Source organism: Amyelois transitella, chromosome 12 (assembly GCF_032362555.1).
Source record: "Amyelois transitella isolate CPQ chromosome 12, ilAmyTran1.1, whole genome shotgun sequence".
Classification (NCBI taxonomy): Eukaryota; Metazoa; Arthropoda; class Insecta; order Lepidoptera; family Pyralidae; genus Amyelois; species Amyelois transitella.
In genome coordinates this window covers 4,900,860-4,916,298 of record NC_083515.1, presented here as the reverse complement: position 1 = coordinate 4,916,298, position 15,439 = coordinate 4,900,860, and the positions used below count along the sequence as shown (strand labels likewise).

Sequence of the window (15,439 nt, the reverse complement as noted above, 5' to 3'; positions counted from 1 at the left end):
GCAACAAACATCAAGTGCTCTCGGCGAGTATAGTCATCTGAAGGTAGATCAGTCTTCATAAAACGAACCATCCTTGGCGGTTCCATAGAGTTTAGTTCAGAAATAAAGCGGGCTTTTTTATCTAGAAATTAGTTAGGTATTGATTATTTTGCCTGCCATATTATAGACACGGTTTTTATCTAATTCAAACAATCTGACCAAATTAAATCTGTAGGAGCTACTTACGTGGTTCCCAACAAATATTTGCCAGTATGGTAGTTGGCTTTTCACTAGCCTTGATGATATCAACTATCATTTTTATTTCATTCGCATTAACCACATATTTGAAACTTATCAATATCATCCATAAAAGCCTCATTTTTAATTGATAGTGCTTTCTGTAGCTCGTTTTCAGTTGTTATTGCTTTGCTTGCTTTTATGTGATTTTATACTAGGATTAACGACAAAATTGCCAGTAAACGCTTTCTGATTGCAGGTTAGAGTAATTGCATGTGGCACTCGGCGTCCATGTTAATTATAGCTTGTAGAATGTTTCGGTACAATATTGATGCAACGTGCATATCGCCCATTTTTGAATCAGACTTACTTGCTTTAAAACGAGTTAATGCGGGTAATGTGTAAGTATGGTTTGTTCATTTTAAGAGCTTGTTGTAATTCACCATAATTCTTTATAGATTGAATAAAACTCTGCGGTAGTCAATAGCTTTGTCTTTAATGATTGGTTTTACCGAAAAGCAGTCTACTTTTTACGTAAATCTCTACATGCACATTAGCAAATTATATTAAGTAACTTTAAAATTGGAGAAACAAGTTTTCCCAACTTAATTTACTAATAATTACGGATAATTAATTGTCAAAACCTATTATTACCCTCATAAAAATAATATTAACAATAAAAAATAAGAATTACTAAGTTAATGTCGAAATTGACAACATAATTGCGTATATTTATGATGGACTACCAATTCAATCAATAAAATTAGGATTGAAAGCACCATGCCGTAAAGTAGCATTAAAAGTATAGGGTAAAAGTCCAATATGTTGACTGATATGAACTGGCCACCTCGGTTCGTACATTGTGGCTTTTTCGAGAAGATGATACGATTAATACGATCGATTAAACCGTGTTCAACACTTCTTTGTAACCTGAAAGTGGTCATAAAAAATGTAGAAAAGGCAAGTTTATTAGTTTATAGGTACGAGAAAAGCTTTTGTTACTGACGCTGTGATAATTTAAAAAGTATATTAAAAAATAGTCTTTTTTAAATGTTTGTTACTTACCCAACTTTAAAAATTTCTACATAAGGAGAATACTTGGGGCAAGCAATGAATGCTTGACTGGTATGGATATAATTGATTTGTTGTAAGCCGCATTTCTCATGCTCTAAGAAATATTTGTTCACCAGTCTGTATCCAACTCCGACGTTCATGTTGAATGCAAATGGTTTCTAAAAAATAGGTCAGTTTTTTTGTTAATTCCTTACAAGCCTAGCTTGAGTTCTCATTTATTAAGCCATACCTTGTATCCTATACATACAAACATATAATCATGTCTATATCCCTTGCGCGGAAGACAGAGTCAACAGTCTTGAAGAGACTGATAGGCGACGTTCAGCTGTTTGGCTTAATAATAGAATTAAGATTCAAATAGTGACAGGTTGCTACCCCATCGATTTAAAGAAGAGTCGTAAGTTTATAAGCCTATCCCTTAGTCGCCTTTTACGACATGATGAGATGAATCTATTCTTTTTTTATTGGTCCCAAAAACTACACGGCATTGTAGCTTATTTTGAAAATAAATCTATTTCTTTATCGATTTCTATTTAAATTAAAATATATTTTAAGCCGAAATAAATACAGGAAGGTACAATTACTATAAGTATCACAATAAACTTACTGGAAATCAATTCAGTTCAATTTTCATTGATCATAGATGTTAAGAACATGGATTATATCTGTACCCAATTTTGGGTGGTTGTCAAATTTCTGTTTATGGACTTCGGTTTCACCAATGGTATAAGTAACTAATACCTATAACTTAAAAATATTTTAGGATTCCGTGCCTTACTTGTTTTACACACATAGCATGTTTGAGAATATACTCGTACGACTATTTACTTACAGTCTGTAGCTTCTTAACACCTTCTTCTAAAGTTAAATAATTTGGCTTGCGTCCTTTTGGTGCCACTCGGTTCTCGTAAATTGCTTTTCTTAGAGGGTCCTTTGCTGACTTTAAAAAAAAATACATTCAAAAATACGTAGTCACTTACAAATAAAATATTTAAAAAAAATTGTGTATAATTACCGTGAAGTAATATATATTGTAGGGTATGTTTTCCACGCCAAGTTCCATTTTGGAGTTGTAAAGATCAGCTAATGAGTGAATGCTGTTTGAGCTGGATTGTAGAAGGGCGACTATGCTTGCAGAATAAGAGGTATACAGAAATAGGAACGAGAGGAATATCAGGAACATTATCAGTCGACCTACTCCACCTGAATTCAAAACAGGAACAATTATTAGATGATCCAAAAGTAAGTTCGGGATTTGTGTAATAGACTACTAACTCAATGATACTGTACTTGATAAAGATAAATAGAAAAGCGTTCAAAAACCAGTTTGATTTGAAAATATCGTTTTCCACTTTGACCTGACAGAAGATTGAAATCAGACCAGATCAGATGAAACCATTGGTAAACAGAGGTAAGCTCACTACCATTGTTCCCCAAAAGCTGACCATGTTTTTGTAACATTACTTTCCTACTTTTATTAGATTAGTAAATTATGATATAGTTTTATTTTTTTTGCGTGTTACAAGTTATTTATCTACTACAAAATATAAATAAGTCCAACCTTTCAGTTCTATAGCACTTCCCTGTTGACACATGGCACTTATCAAGAGAACAACTATGTCACTTATATTTGGTTTCAGTGTTGTATGATCTGAAGACTGCTGAAAAGTAATTATTCATCAACCTGCTTACCCCTCCGGTTAAGAGGCGTGATTAAAATTTGTTAATTTAATTTTCTCCACAGTGACTTTTTACATATGTTATAAAAGTAATGACAATACATATAAATAGATTAGAGTATACCAAAATAAAAGCAATATTAAATACTGAGGAAACAAGTGCCCGTAGTAGATTTTCTTAATCTTAATTCAATAAGAAAATCACCAGGACTCCCTTCAAGAAACATTTAAAAATCTTAAAGATGAATCTATAAGAATAAAAGTATAAACAAAGAACATTATGGAGACTGGTTATATATGAGTAGGTATGTATCTTTGTCATATTTACCTTCATAATGTGCTTCTTAATTTTAATCGATTCCCAATAAGCATTGACGTAAGTGATCACCATCAATATCATAACAAGAGCACCGATACACATCCAGACGACACTACTAAAGGGCAACAGGAACAGGTTGCTATTGTACGACAACGGAGGCTCCCGGAAGACGAAGTCTATGGTGACATCTGAAGGGTGACACAGAAATTGGACAACGCTGAGACGGGCTTCGTTTATAAACATTACAGTTCCTAAAAAAATTACACAGTTAATAAAATGGTTAGACAAATTAGTTACTTTGTGTAGTACACCTTCAATTACACTCTCGCTAGACAGGTATATCCTAAAGTTAAACGTTGACAATGAAGCATCAAGTTTTAATCTTTGATCTACAATCTTAAAACTTCATAAACTAAAATAATTTGTTTAATTTAATTTGGAATTTGAAACTTTTATCTACAATCTTAAAAATTCATAAACTAAAATAAATTTGTTTAATTTAATTTGGAATATTCTTTCCGTAAAGGTTTCCAATGGTTCCACCGATATAAAACTAGTGGTTTTACTACATCAAAATAGTCCCTACTGATTTCTATAAAAGACTCACAGTTGCCAGTGTTACTGTCGATACAATCTTTTAATGACTAATGGAATTTAGGACAAATTTCAATTTTCAGGTGATATTAAATTGTTTGATAAATTTAATAAAATCAATGTCTTATTCCTGGTGAACTAAGGCATTAAGGTCACCTGTTGTATAATATATATATACATAAAATCACGTCTATATTCCTTGCGGGATTACGCCAGTAATTTTGAAAAGACTGTAAGTCCATGTCCAAGCTGTTCGGCTTAAGATGAAATTGAGATTTAAATAGTAACAGGTTGCTAGCCCACAATCATACATACAAGAAAAATCCAAAACGATCCCATATTTTTTTACTGCAAAAAAGATTATTAAATAATATTTTACCTCCAACATCTGCTTCCCCTTGTACAAAATGTCCAACAATACCATTCCATGAGCCATTTATAAAATATCCCCAGGTATTTGTAAATTTTATGACTCTAGTAGCGTTCATGAAGTCATACAGTAAGTCTGTGTGGCGGATGTTTGCTTTCGTAAGCGTGTCTACCTCGACGTTACTGTGAAATGGTGAAAATGTTACTACTATGAGCAGACTACTATAAAATTTAAAATTATGATTTAACCAAAATAGAAATATAATAAACTAGAATTTTATATATTATACATATAGTTAATTCAGTCGCCTTTCCCGGGGAAAAGAGATTATTTTTCGATTTATCCGTAGTCGTCGACTTTTCGTGCAAGCTCATTTCCGAATAGATATCATTACGCTCATCTAGGCCTTCTCCTCCTCAAGTTTTCATATACTCTCGCCTCGTTTATGAACATAAACATAACCCTTTCTTATAGTAAACACATATAAGTTACGTAGCATGTTGATGTCTTAGATACAAGAAGGTAAGTTTTGTATTGGTAGACTCCCTCGGGCTCTGATTAATTACAGTTAAGTATGCAGGCCAAATACACTCCTATCATTAAAATTATACAATTACTTTGAAGTCATATTTACTCTAAAGATGAGAGGGTAAAGGAAAGGAGCTGGTCCCAAAGTTAATTTCGAAATTCGTTGTATGGCACTAAACAAAATAATACTATTACGATAGGATGATAAAAAAATACATGTTGGTATTTGTATGTTATTGCTGCTATTATATTATTGCTATTACCGTAAATCATACAAATCCTCCCTCGTCCTCTTATCTACTGCAGTTGCTGATGTAGTCAAGATATTCTTTTCCAAATTTTTTCTTCTCATGGCAGTTGAAATCGCCATTTCTGCGGATTTTATAAGTCCAAGGTTTTTTGTCCAGTTTCCAAATGATTCCACATGCCAGTAATCGTCTTTGGTGATTTTGTAAACTGCGTAAAATTTACAATATTTAGGTAAATTGAATTGTTAACTTTTTACTATTGAACCTGATAGGTTAAATATTGATTAAGGTTCGCCATATTATGTTGACCTTTATATTTATCATGGATGCAAAAAAATCTTACACACTTTAAGCGGTCAGGACTTTTGGAAATCTTTAAGATATCAGAGGTTTATACTTATTTGGGCAATGGGTATTTTAATTGGGCAGTTATATGTGGGGCTTCAATCCATTTAACTTGTGTACTACTCTTACTCGATAGCTTTGAAAGCTGCTCTTAGCCGTCCTAATATCCACGGTCTCTAGGACCTCTTTTCAACAAGTTTAGTGTGAATTAAGAGTTGTATCTAGATCTAGGTACTTCTTCTAACCCCAAGCGCTTTCCATTATATAGTATGTATTAATATTGATACTACAAGAAGATACCATATCTAATTATCGGGCGGTCTCATCACGAACCTTGACACGGTAAATATTTTATCTTCTCTCTCTTTTTATCTATTTATTTAACTTTATAATTAAAGAATTAAATGTATCATCTTATTTTTTCATTGTTTTATGAATTTGTATTACAGTAAATAAATGAATGGACTTACTCATATTTAAAGTAACGACTTCATCATGACGATTTGATAAAATTACTTCTGAGTCAGGTAAAATAGTTAGATTTTCCATTACTTCAGCCATAAAAACACTAATGTTGTAAGAGTTATCAATTATCAGCCATCTATTGGGAAATGCAAATAGATTGGCTGAATTGGCCTGTTATAAAAAATATAATTAATAAAATGGTCAAAAGTATCCTAAACCGTCGAGTTTGAGTTTAACAAATGTAAGTTTAAGAAACTTATTTCACCTTTCTGAAAAAACCAGTAGTGTTAGAACAGTAAGCGTCAACAATAAAAAATAAGTTTTTATGTTGATTTAGCCGGGTTTTATTAATTGCATCGTCAATAGTATTGCAAGATTTTGCAGTTCCATATCTTCTTAATTGCAATGCCAAATTACGTTGAACATCTGAAAAAGTCATTGTATTGTAAAGTGTATATACGAGTAGGTACATACATATTTTCACGACTGGGGTATCCTTTTGAGGGTGTCGTCAACAATGAATGACTTATGTATATGTAATATGTATATAATACATACATATATATATCCAAGGGAAGGACATGGATTATTCTTAGTTACGCAAAACAACTGAGTGTGCAAATAGAAATACCTGTACTAAAGCATCCATAAACGAATAAGATAATAAATGCTCCCTATTTAAAAATAACTAAGAATTAAAATAAATTTGGTAGTCCTTGCACTGTACTTAATTATTTTTTGCCTGAGAAAAATATTTAGGTAACTTACAAGAATTGCAGATATTTGTCAGGATACTTGCTGGTTTGTTATAAGAGTTTATTACATCCACAATAAAATTTATATCTCCTAAACTAAACACAAGAAAAAGATTTAAACTAAATATTAAAACAAAAAATTTTTTCTTCATTGTGCGTTTTTATGGTTAGTTACAAAATATAATTTATAATTTTCAATAAGTCTGGTTACATAATGACTTGTTTCTTTGTTAGATACTTACAAGGCACAGGTAAGTTTCAAATTAATAAGGTACAATACTTATTACACCAAATTATAAAATGTTGAAGACTAGACACAAAGTGCAATTTACCATCCAATTCTCTCATTACGTTACAACTAATGTGTGTTTTGTAGGGCTTTATGAGTTATGATTTTGTTCTAGCCGATCGCCTTTCTATTTATTAGTTTCCTCCCACCCTAAGGTTCACTGGAAGACATTGCTTTAGCGATACTAGTACTAAATTATGCTTAGGTACTTTGTCTTCATTTCTTATTTAGCTCGTAGTAATTTAAATATTAGGGTAACGTTGATTTTAAATCTATGTATTCATTGCCGTCAATTAGGACCCAATAATATTTTCGTGTTAATTTAGATCCTATTAAAATTAAAATCACCGACCCTTATTCTTCTAAACAACACGGCGAACTTAAAACTAGGGTGTTTTCTGTAGTCAAGAAAACACCCTAGTTTTAAGTTCGTAAGTATTTAGAAAAATACTAAAAGTTCACTTAATCTTATTCTAAAAATTTTACCATCCCTGATTTAAGTATCATTATTAGTGGCTTTAAATGACTTGCCCAGCTGACTTAGATTACATGCAACCATTGCTTTATTTGGATTCATAATTACGTAATAGTCCCTTATGTTAACAACTGTTCGTCAAACGTAACACTACCGACTTACAGGGGTAGATTTTACAGATAGTAGGCTGTCCCTACTTTAATACATATATGTTGATATGCGAGAGTGAGGTCATTTATTTGTTTGTAATGTAATTGTAAAGTGCTAGACTTAATCTAATTTAAGATGGACACAAAGGCAATAAAATTCAGAAATATAGATACATACACTTTATTTTGTGATTTTTTAAATTTTGATTATTCTATGGATCCACCACTGAAAAATCAAAATTTTAACATACTACAACAGAATCAACAGACTACAGATCTTGTTCTATGAAAACTCTTTCTATTTGATAGTTTATAGATGATTATAAGTCCAGTATATATGGTCTTCATAACAAGGAGCTATTATTATTTTGTTCTATTGAGAAATGCCGTTCTTGACTGTTACAAATAATAAATCTACGCCTTTTATGAACAATAATCTCTAGAAAGAGAAGAATCACCGATAAAATCATGGCATAGGACAGTATGAGCAGTGCTGGGTAGCAATCCACCATGCTCACTGATATGAAACTGGACTCTCTTCCTGAACATTTAGGTCGTTTCTCGTAAAGCTGGTTCTCGCGAGCCTGCAGGCCATGCTCTTGAATGCGTTTAAATCTGAAAATAAAGAGTGTACACTTATTTGCCAAAGTTGAAAAACAAAAATTGTTAATGAATGCGGCGGACGAGCGTGTCATATCATCATTTATTAAGGTATTTTCTTGGTCTTCCCTGAAAGGGTAAGTCTGTCTTTGTGCAACTGGAATTATTAAAAAAAATGGCATGTACTGTTCACGTTTTATGTAGGATATAGGCTGAAAGATTTGAATTTTAGCTTTCTATTACATAATTATTAAAAACTCTTAAATTTTCACTCAATTCGGCTCGATGTACCGATGAATTACTACTACTACTACGACTTACTTTATAATGTAAAAATGCATAAAGAGAACTTTAAAACTATGTGTAAAAACACCTATTTATGACTTAGAACTACTTGCCGTATTTACTATGAGCTTAAGTAAATTACCCTATTTTAAACATCTCTTTGTACGGAGTATCCTTCCTCACAGCAATAAATGGGTCGATCACTTGTAGATATTGAATTTCCTTTAAGCCGCACTTCTCACTTTCTCTGAAGTATTTCCCCACAAATTTGTATCCGACGCCTGTCTCCATGTGAAACGCAAACAAACCCTGAAAATAACATTTTCTTAACAATTATCAGTGGTAACGCCGAAGTCCTTATAGTGCACTGTTAAGGTGAAGGTGGACTGGTGTAATAGCTTTTGATGGATGTTAATTACCGATAACAAAATGGAAGTAGTAATTTATGACGTAGGTATGTATATGCGCTGCCTCGTCGTCTAAATTCTGGTATTGCTTGGACATGGCACCAACAATCATCTTTGCTAATAAAAGGTTTTTATAATTTTGCTGATGGATATTCTTAAGGCAACGTCCAATTTTTTTCATAAAGGTAAAATGTTACTTCACACATGTTAATTCATACATATATATATTCACGTCTATATTCCTTCCGGGGTAGAACAACAGACTTGAAGATAGGCTTCAAATAGTGACAAGTTACTAGCCCATCGTCTAAAAGAAGGTTTCTCCCACATCCATGGGAAAAAGATGGCCACTCCATCCTATTATTTTTTTTTATTGGTGCCGGGAACCACACGGCTATTTTTTATGTTTCAAGTATTTTTGTGTGTTAGTGAGTGTATAATAACATCATGCGATCATCATAAAGAACGTAATATCGAAGGCTCACTTTCTGCATTCGTTTGACTCCCTCTTCCATTGTCATAAACCTTGGTTTAACTCCAGGTGGAGCCACCTTCTTTTCATAAATAGCTTTTCTTATAGGTTCAGTCGCAGTCTGAAAATAATCGACGGCATTTTACTTTTCGTAAATACTCAAGAAAGTGTATGAATTGTCCGAATGAGAATATGAGATGCAGAGTGGGGCACAGGTTTAAATTTTAACGCGGCCATATGCAGCAATTATTCTTTTCTGAGTTATGAATTTTACTCTGATTCTTTCTTTTCTACCTGTTACTTAAATAGGTAACTACGATTTGTATGGATGTTTCATTAGATTATTTGTATGTTCTTGTAGATAAGGGTTAGATTCTCCTGCAAAGGTTGCAGTTTAAGACGGGAGTCATTTCGTGTAAATACCTTACCTACTCAGTCCAGGATAATGGATATAAGAACCAGACTCTCTTTCCGCAAAGAGATGAGAACGAAATCGGATGGGACTATTGCCAGGACATTTATGTAAGTGCGTGTAATGAACATGAAATTAATATTTCAAAATGAGATTACTGCGAAGTAATATCTATTAAAAACATTATCATGAACACCAAACATGAGCCTGGAGTTCAACAAATCTTCCAGAGTCTTTATTTTGGAGGAGCTCGACTGGAGCAGAGCCACAATGTTTGCCGAGTACGATGTATACAGGAACATTAAAGCCAGAAACAATATTAACATGACCATGCGCCCCAGTGAACCTGAAAATATTTAAAGAAAAGTCATTCAGTACACTACAAATATTTGTAGCATTTATCGGTGTTTTGCCAAACTTCAGAGTTATTCGATTTTTTTTTATTGGGACTTTAGTGACTTCATCCTCAAAGTGCTTGAAATTTTTAAGTAAAGTTAGATTTAGGAAATTGTATCCAATTTAAGTAAGTAGTTGTTTACTCTGCTCAGAATTTAAAAACAATTGGAATGTAGTCAAAGATTTTTAAATAGACAAGTTCATGGCGCCTTCATGGTACCTTTTAACTCAACAGGACTTCCTTGTTGGCAAGTAGCGCCAAATATCATAATGATAATATCAGCCATGCTAGGTCGCAAGACACCAGAATTTTTATTTCTCTGAAAAAATATATTATAATTATGAACAGCTTAATGTTGCTACATTTGTTACGAATAACGAAATCTTTTTTTAAGGTACAGTGCCAATGATTATAAAATACAACGTCACCTAAATATCCCACGAAAAATATATTTTCAGAAAGGATATAAGATAAGAGTTAAGTGAATAAATTCAAAAATTGGTCAGTTTTATTTCTCCTGCATTTTGTCCGGGTATGCCTTCGAACATGGATCCTGGATTGGGTGAGTCAGTTTTTTACGTGACTCCTTTCGCAACCTTTGCAGGAAAACCTAACCTTATTTAAACAGTGAGGTCCGTAATGTTGAGTATTTTCAAATTTGAAGGGGGAACGTATAGCGAAATGTGAAGACAAAAAAAATTTAAGGCGTAAAGATAGATGAGGTGGAAACGCTTAAACCCTATTGGTCGGCACAAACTTAATCATTAAATGTTAAATCTGTTCGTCCATCTTACCGATTCAAAATCATCTCCATGCTTCTTCCATTCCCACATAGCTACAACGAAAATGGCTAACAACATTATGAAGACCAACGCTAGACTGCTATACCATACCGCAGCTCGGAAGGAAAGTAGGAATAGATTATTTTCGTAGGACAATTTAGGCTGTTGAAATACAAACTTCGATCGGGTCGGTGTTGGGCTCGCTATGTATTCAACCACTGACATACGTTCGGTGGTGAAAAACATTGGAGACCCTGAAACGCAAAATTGATTTGTTTCATTAATAATAATAATAAGGTCAAAAATCATACATAAGGCGATTAGAACCCCTGCCAATTGACAAGAGGGTGAAAATTATACAGTAAATGTGATGTTGTTAAACATTCATGGTTTTGATTTCAATTAAGTACAAATACCCTGGCCATTGTTTTGTTACTAGTAAATTCAAAATAAGAACTATTACTCAATCTTCTATCTATCTATTGTAAGATTTTATCTGCAAGAAATAAACTAACATATTCAATACAGGCTCTATTTTTCACTTCTTGAAACTGAATAGCAAAAATCGCCGATATATTAAAGATAAACTATTTACACTAAGAACGAAAAGAAAAACAGGCTATGAGGTACAAATACGAAAGGTATATATGCAGTTAGAATGAAGGGTTGAATTTGTTAGAGAATCACACTTATTGCTAAAAAAATTCCATGAATCCATCGCGTTCGGTGTCAGATTCTGCACATATTCAATATTATTATGTGCAGAATCAGCTTGTCTAACTAACTTCCACGAAAATCGCATATAAAATTTGTCTTTGAACAACCTTAAGGTTATTTACGCAAATAAGTATTACAAAACTCTGTTTTCAGTTCCATTAGTCTTAAGTATTTTCTTTCGCTCACAAAATGTATAAAAACCTTTTTCAAACCCAAAAAGCAAAGTATTTTGAAAACACAAATATTTTTTCACAAATATTGTTTTACTATATATAACAAGCATTTCCAAATTATATTTATTATCAGTATCGACTGCTTGTTTCGTCAAATATTCTACAGATGTTGTGGATAAGGTCAGATTTAAGAAAATATTATTCAGATTGTCATATAGAGGAAAAAACTGTTTTTGTTATATACCTACCTCCGATGTCAACCTCTTCTCTAACAAGATATCCTGTCATCCCATTCCAAGTGCCGTTCAGATGATATCCCCACGTGTTGGCAAAGAAATATTTCCTATTAGCATTGAGGAAATCAAATAAATGATTTGTCGTCGGGAAATTTACCTTTGTGATCGTGTCAATATGATCATTACTGCAAAATACCGATAGATCATCATTTATCTTTTCTATGAGTGAAATGATATTTTTATTGGCAGACCTTTACAGGTACTCTTCATTATAACAAATATCTCCATACAGACAATTATTCATTATTTCATACAAACATAAAATATCACCTCTTCTCCGGATGGGTAGGCAGAGATTATATCTTTTCTCTTGCAACGATCTCTACATGGTTATTTTTATTTTATTTCACGTCATTCACATTCATAACTATCATCATGCCGGTTTCAGGTACTTTTGCCCTGATGTCCTTAAGTTGCACAACATTAAGATCGCCTAGGCCCCCCCCAACTCCTCCGGTATCCTTCAACCGACTGACTCACTTGGAAAGAAACAATTGACTATGGCTAATGACGATATCTTAACAATAGTTTCCGTCTATAATTATATATTGATTTTAAATTTATTTTGCGTCAAATCTTAAATAATGTAATAATGTCTTGATACTTATTATTTTGCTGCAAGCCAAATAATTAATTTAAAGTTTGTATAGATAGATAGACGGAGACCATTGTAAGGAGTCATAAGTCCTAGTTGATAGTTTGTTTCCACAAGCGTCTATAAAAAAGGACAATTGTCCTTTTTCAAAACAATAGTCCTATTTCAAAGTTTAATGCGTGAGCATGTTTTTCGGTCCGGGTTCTCAAACAATAATTTGAGCATGTCCAGTTTTCTCTTCTCTATATGTTCTTTGTTTACACTAACTTACATTTCATCAGTTAAATGGTTCATACTATCATTATCAGTAAGGACATAACAAATTCGTATTTCATATCCGCCCAAATCTTGTCTTCGTAATGACGTAGGTATGGTTGTGACGTCACTCTTACTGAGTTTGTTCCTCTCATCCCATGTTCCATAAAGTTCCGACTTCCAAGGTTCTCCAGCACCTACTCGATAAACTGAAATTTTAATGTAAATAAATGAAATTAAATTCTATGAAAACGTTAAGACCTAACAAAATGATAATAATGAGGTTCTGGGTTTAATCTCGACCAGGGCATGATGAGATACTTTCTCTGATTGGCCTGGGCCTTGGATAGTTTTCTATATAAGTATTTATTATAAAATATAGTATCGTTGGGTTAGTATCTCAAAACACAAGTCTAGTACTTCGAGGCTGACTCAATCTGTGTTATCTGTCCTGTTTATATTTATTATTTATTAATTTTTAACCTTTATGAAACAATTTAACTAGGTTTGTAAATATTGCTTATTTAAACCTTCAAATGTATCTTGAACCAGCTTACACGATATTTTAGTTTAAGAGATGATTATTTATTTTCTACATAATGTACTTACAAGACCAGCATTTTGGTTATGCACCAGTAGATTTATTTTGATTATTTTAAATAAATATGACAATAATTCTATCGCAATTTTTTTAGGAACTTTTTATTCAATTACAAATTTAAGGAATAGGTATGGTACTCACTAAAATTAATATCATATGTTTTTCTCGCAGGTCGAACGATCATCACTTCGCTATCGGGTAATATGTCAAAATCATAAATAGCATCAGGAATAGTGTCATTTGTATCAGAAGTATCCAGGATCAACCATCGATATGGGGACCGAAAATATTTTTCTTTACTACACTGTAAAAATTAATACTATTTCAATTAACTTGATATAATATATTTCGCCTTATAATGATGACATGGATGAATAGGATAATAAGTACTTTTATTATAAAAGAGGTTAGGGACTAAAATTTAAATGCATTTTTTTCTTAACAATATTACCTTTTCAAAATGATCAGAAATATTAGGACAGTTAACATCAGCCAAAAATACTACATTTTGCACTTGCATATTCATTTCCAAATGAAAATAACGTGATTCCCACTCCCGAAACCAACCATCGAGCATTAAATGTAACTTTAGTTTTTTATCTGCAAAAAAAAAAAAAGAATTCTTGCTCGTTTTTGGCCGAAAATATTTTAATGAAGCAATTCTAATTTTAAACATTTCCTTACAATCTGGCCAGCAAAGCGTGGCGATAACGAATGATGGCCTCTCCATGGATTGGATTACATCGACAATCATTGTAGCTTGAAAATCTGTATCTGTATCCGCATTGGAAATACTAAATAGTATCTGAAATAGAAATAGGCATGAAATTAACGCCATAATGATTAACTACTAAATCAAAGGGTTGGCAAGTTCTCTCGTCTTTACGAAACAAAAGGAACTACTGTTTGTTAAAAATACTTAAATCCGCCAACTGCATTGCATTCAGTTTGATATTTGCACAAATCGGTTAGCATCATGTTAGCATTTTATTTGTTCAACAATTTGGTATATAACCAGCGAATACCAATTTCCATTTCAATGAGAATTTAAGTACGAATATAGTACGAATAAGGTATTTACTTTAAAAATACTGATAAAATGCATTTGTTTGAAGATATTTATTCTTCATTCAATGAGAAAGAGAGAAAGCATTTGGTCTCTCTGATGGTAATTGGAAGAACGTGACATTCACAAAACGCTTCAAACGGTATCATAAAACATTATAAAATTTCAGTTTTTATTTCAATGGCTACTAATGAAGCGAAACTCTTGCTACGTTTTTATGCGCAATATATCAATGATATTGAATTTATTAAAGTACCAACACAATTTCTAATTCTCATATCGGTCAAGATTATCAGGGTACACATTGATACAGAGAAGATTAAAAAAATTGTGACTAAACTAGGTCGATGATAAGTAAATTTTTTTGGAAATATTTATAATATGTGTACCTTCTTGTTTCTGGGACTAAAAACTTGTGAGATTTCTGAAAATAAATACTGGATATGTTCCTAATTAATATCGTATTTACTTATCAGCATTGTTTACGTTTCGTTGTTTATTGGAGATTGACCTAAAGCAGAATGAATGTGTCTCAAACATTTTTATCTATTAAGTCGTTTGTTGACAAACATTGAGGATAAGGAGGTGATTTTCCACAGCTGTCAGCGGAAACGTTCGATGGTTTATTCTTCGCTATGTTTATAAGACTAAGCTGTTTAAAATAATGAGTTTAATATTTCATACTTTTCAATGAAATAATGAAACATTTACGTCTTCTCCATGACCATATAATAAATACTTATTTTTGCAGAGACGTCTCCTCCGTGCAAAATAGACAGAATTTATAATGGTTTTATTATTTATTTAGATGTTCTTAGCTCAAATATAGGAATATCCCACACTTTATATACCTTGTCAACGCGTCCTTATAATGT

At 32.4% G+C, this 15,439-nt stretch overlaps 1 protein-coding gene across 1 annotated transcript; it reads right to left on the bottom strand.

Moving 5' to 3' along the window:
• Nucleotides 1-879: 879 nt before the first annotated feature.
• Nucleotides 880-15,063, bottom strand: LOC106141283 (ionotropic receptor 75a). The gene is made up of 19 exons (XM_060946745.1): nucleotides 14,954-15,063; nucleotides 13,950-14,303; nucleotides 13,640-13,802; nucleotides 12,914-13,106; nucleotides 12,000-12,172; nucleotides 10,874-11,115; nucleotides 10,299-10,398; nucleotides 9,841-10,028; nucleotides 9,284-9,391; nucleotides 8,534-8,700; nucleotides 8,412-8,422; nucleotides 5,044-5,218; nucleotides 4,262-4,434; nucleotides 3,298-3,539; nucleotides 2,852-2,948; nucleotides 2,306-2,493; nucleotides 2,123-2,230; nucleotides 1,282-1,448; nucleotides 880-1,146 (listed from the first exon to the last, which is right to left on the bottom strand). Exons 2-19 carry the CDS (start codon nucleotides 14,250-14,252, stop codon nucleotides 915-917), a joined length of 3,030 nt encoding a protein of 1,009 aa, XP_060802728.1. The 5' UTR covers nucleotides 14,253-14,303; nucleotides 14,954-15,063; the 3' UTR covers nucleotides 880-914.
• Between the last annotated feature and the right edge of the window lie 376 nt (nucleotides 15,064-15,439).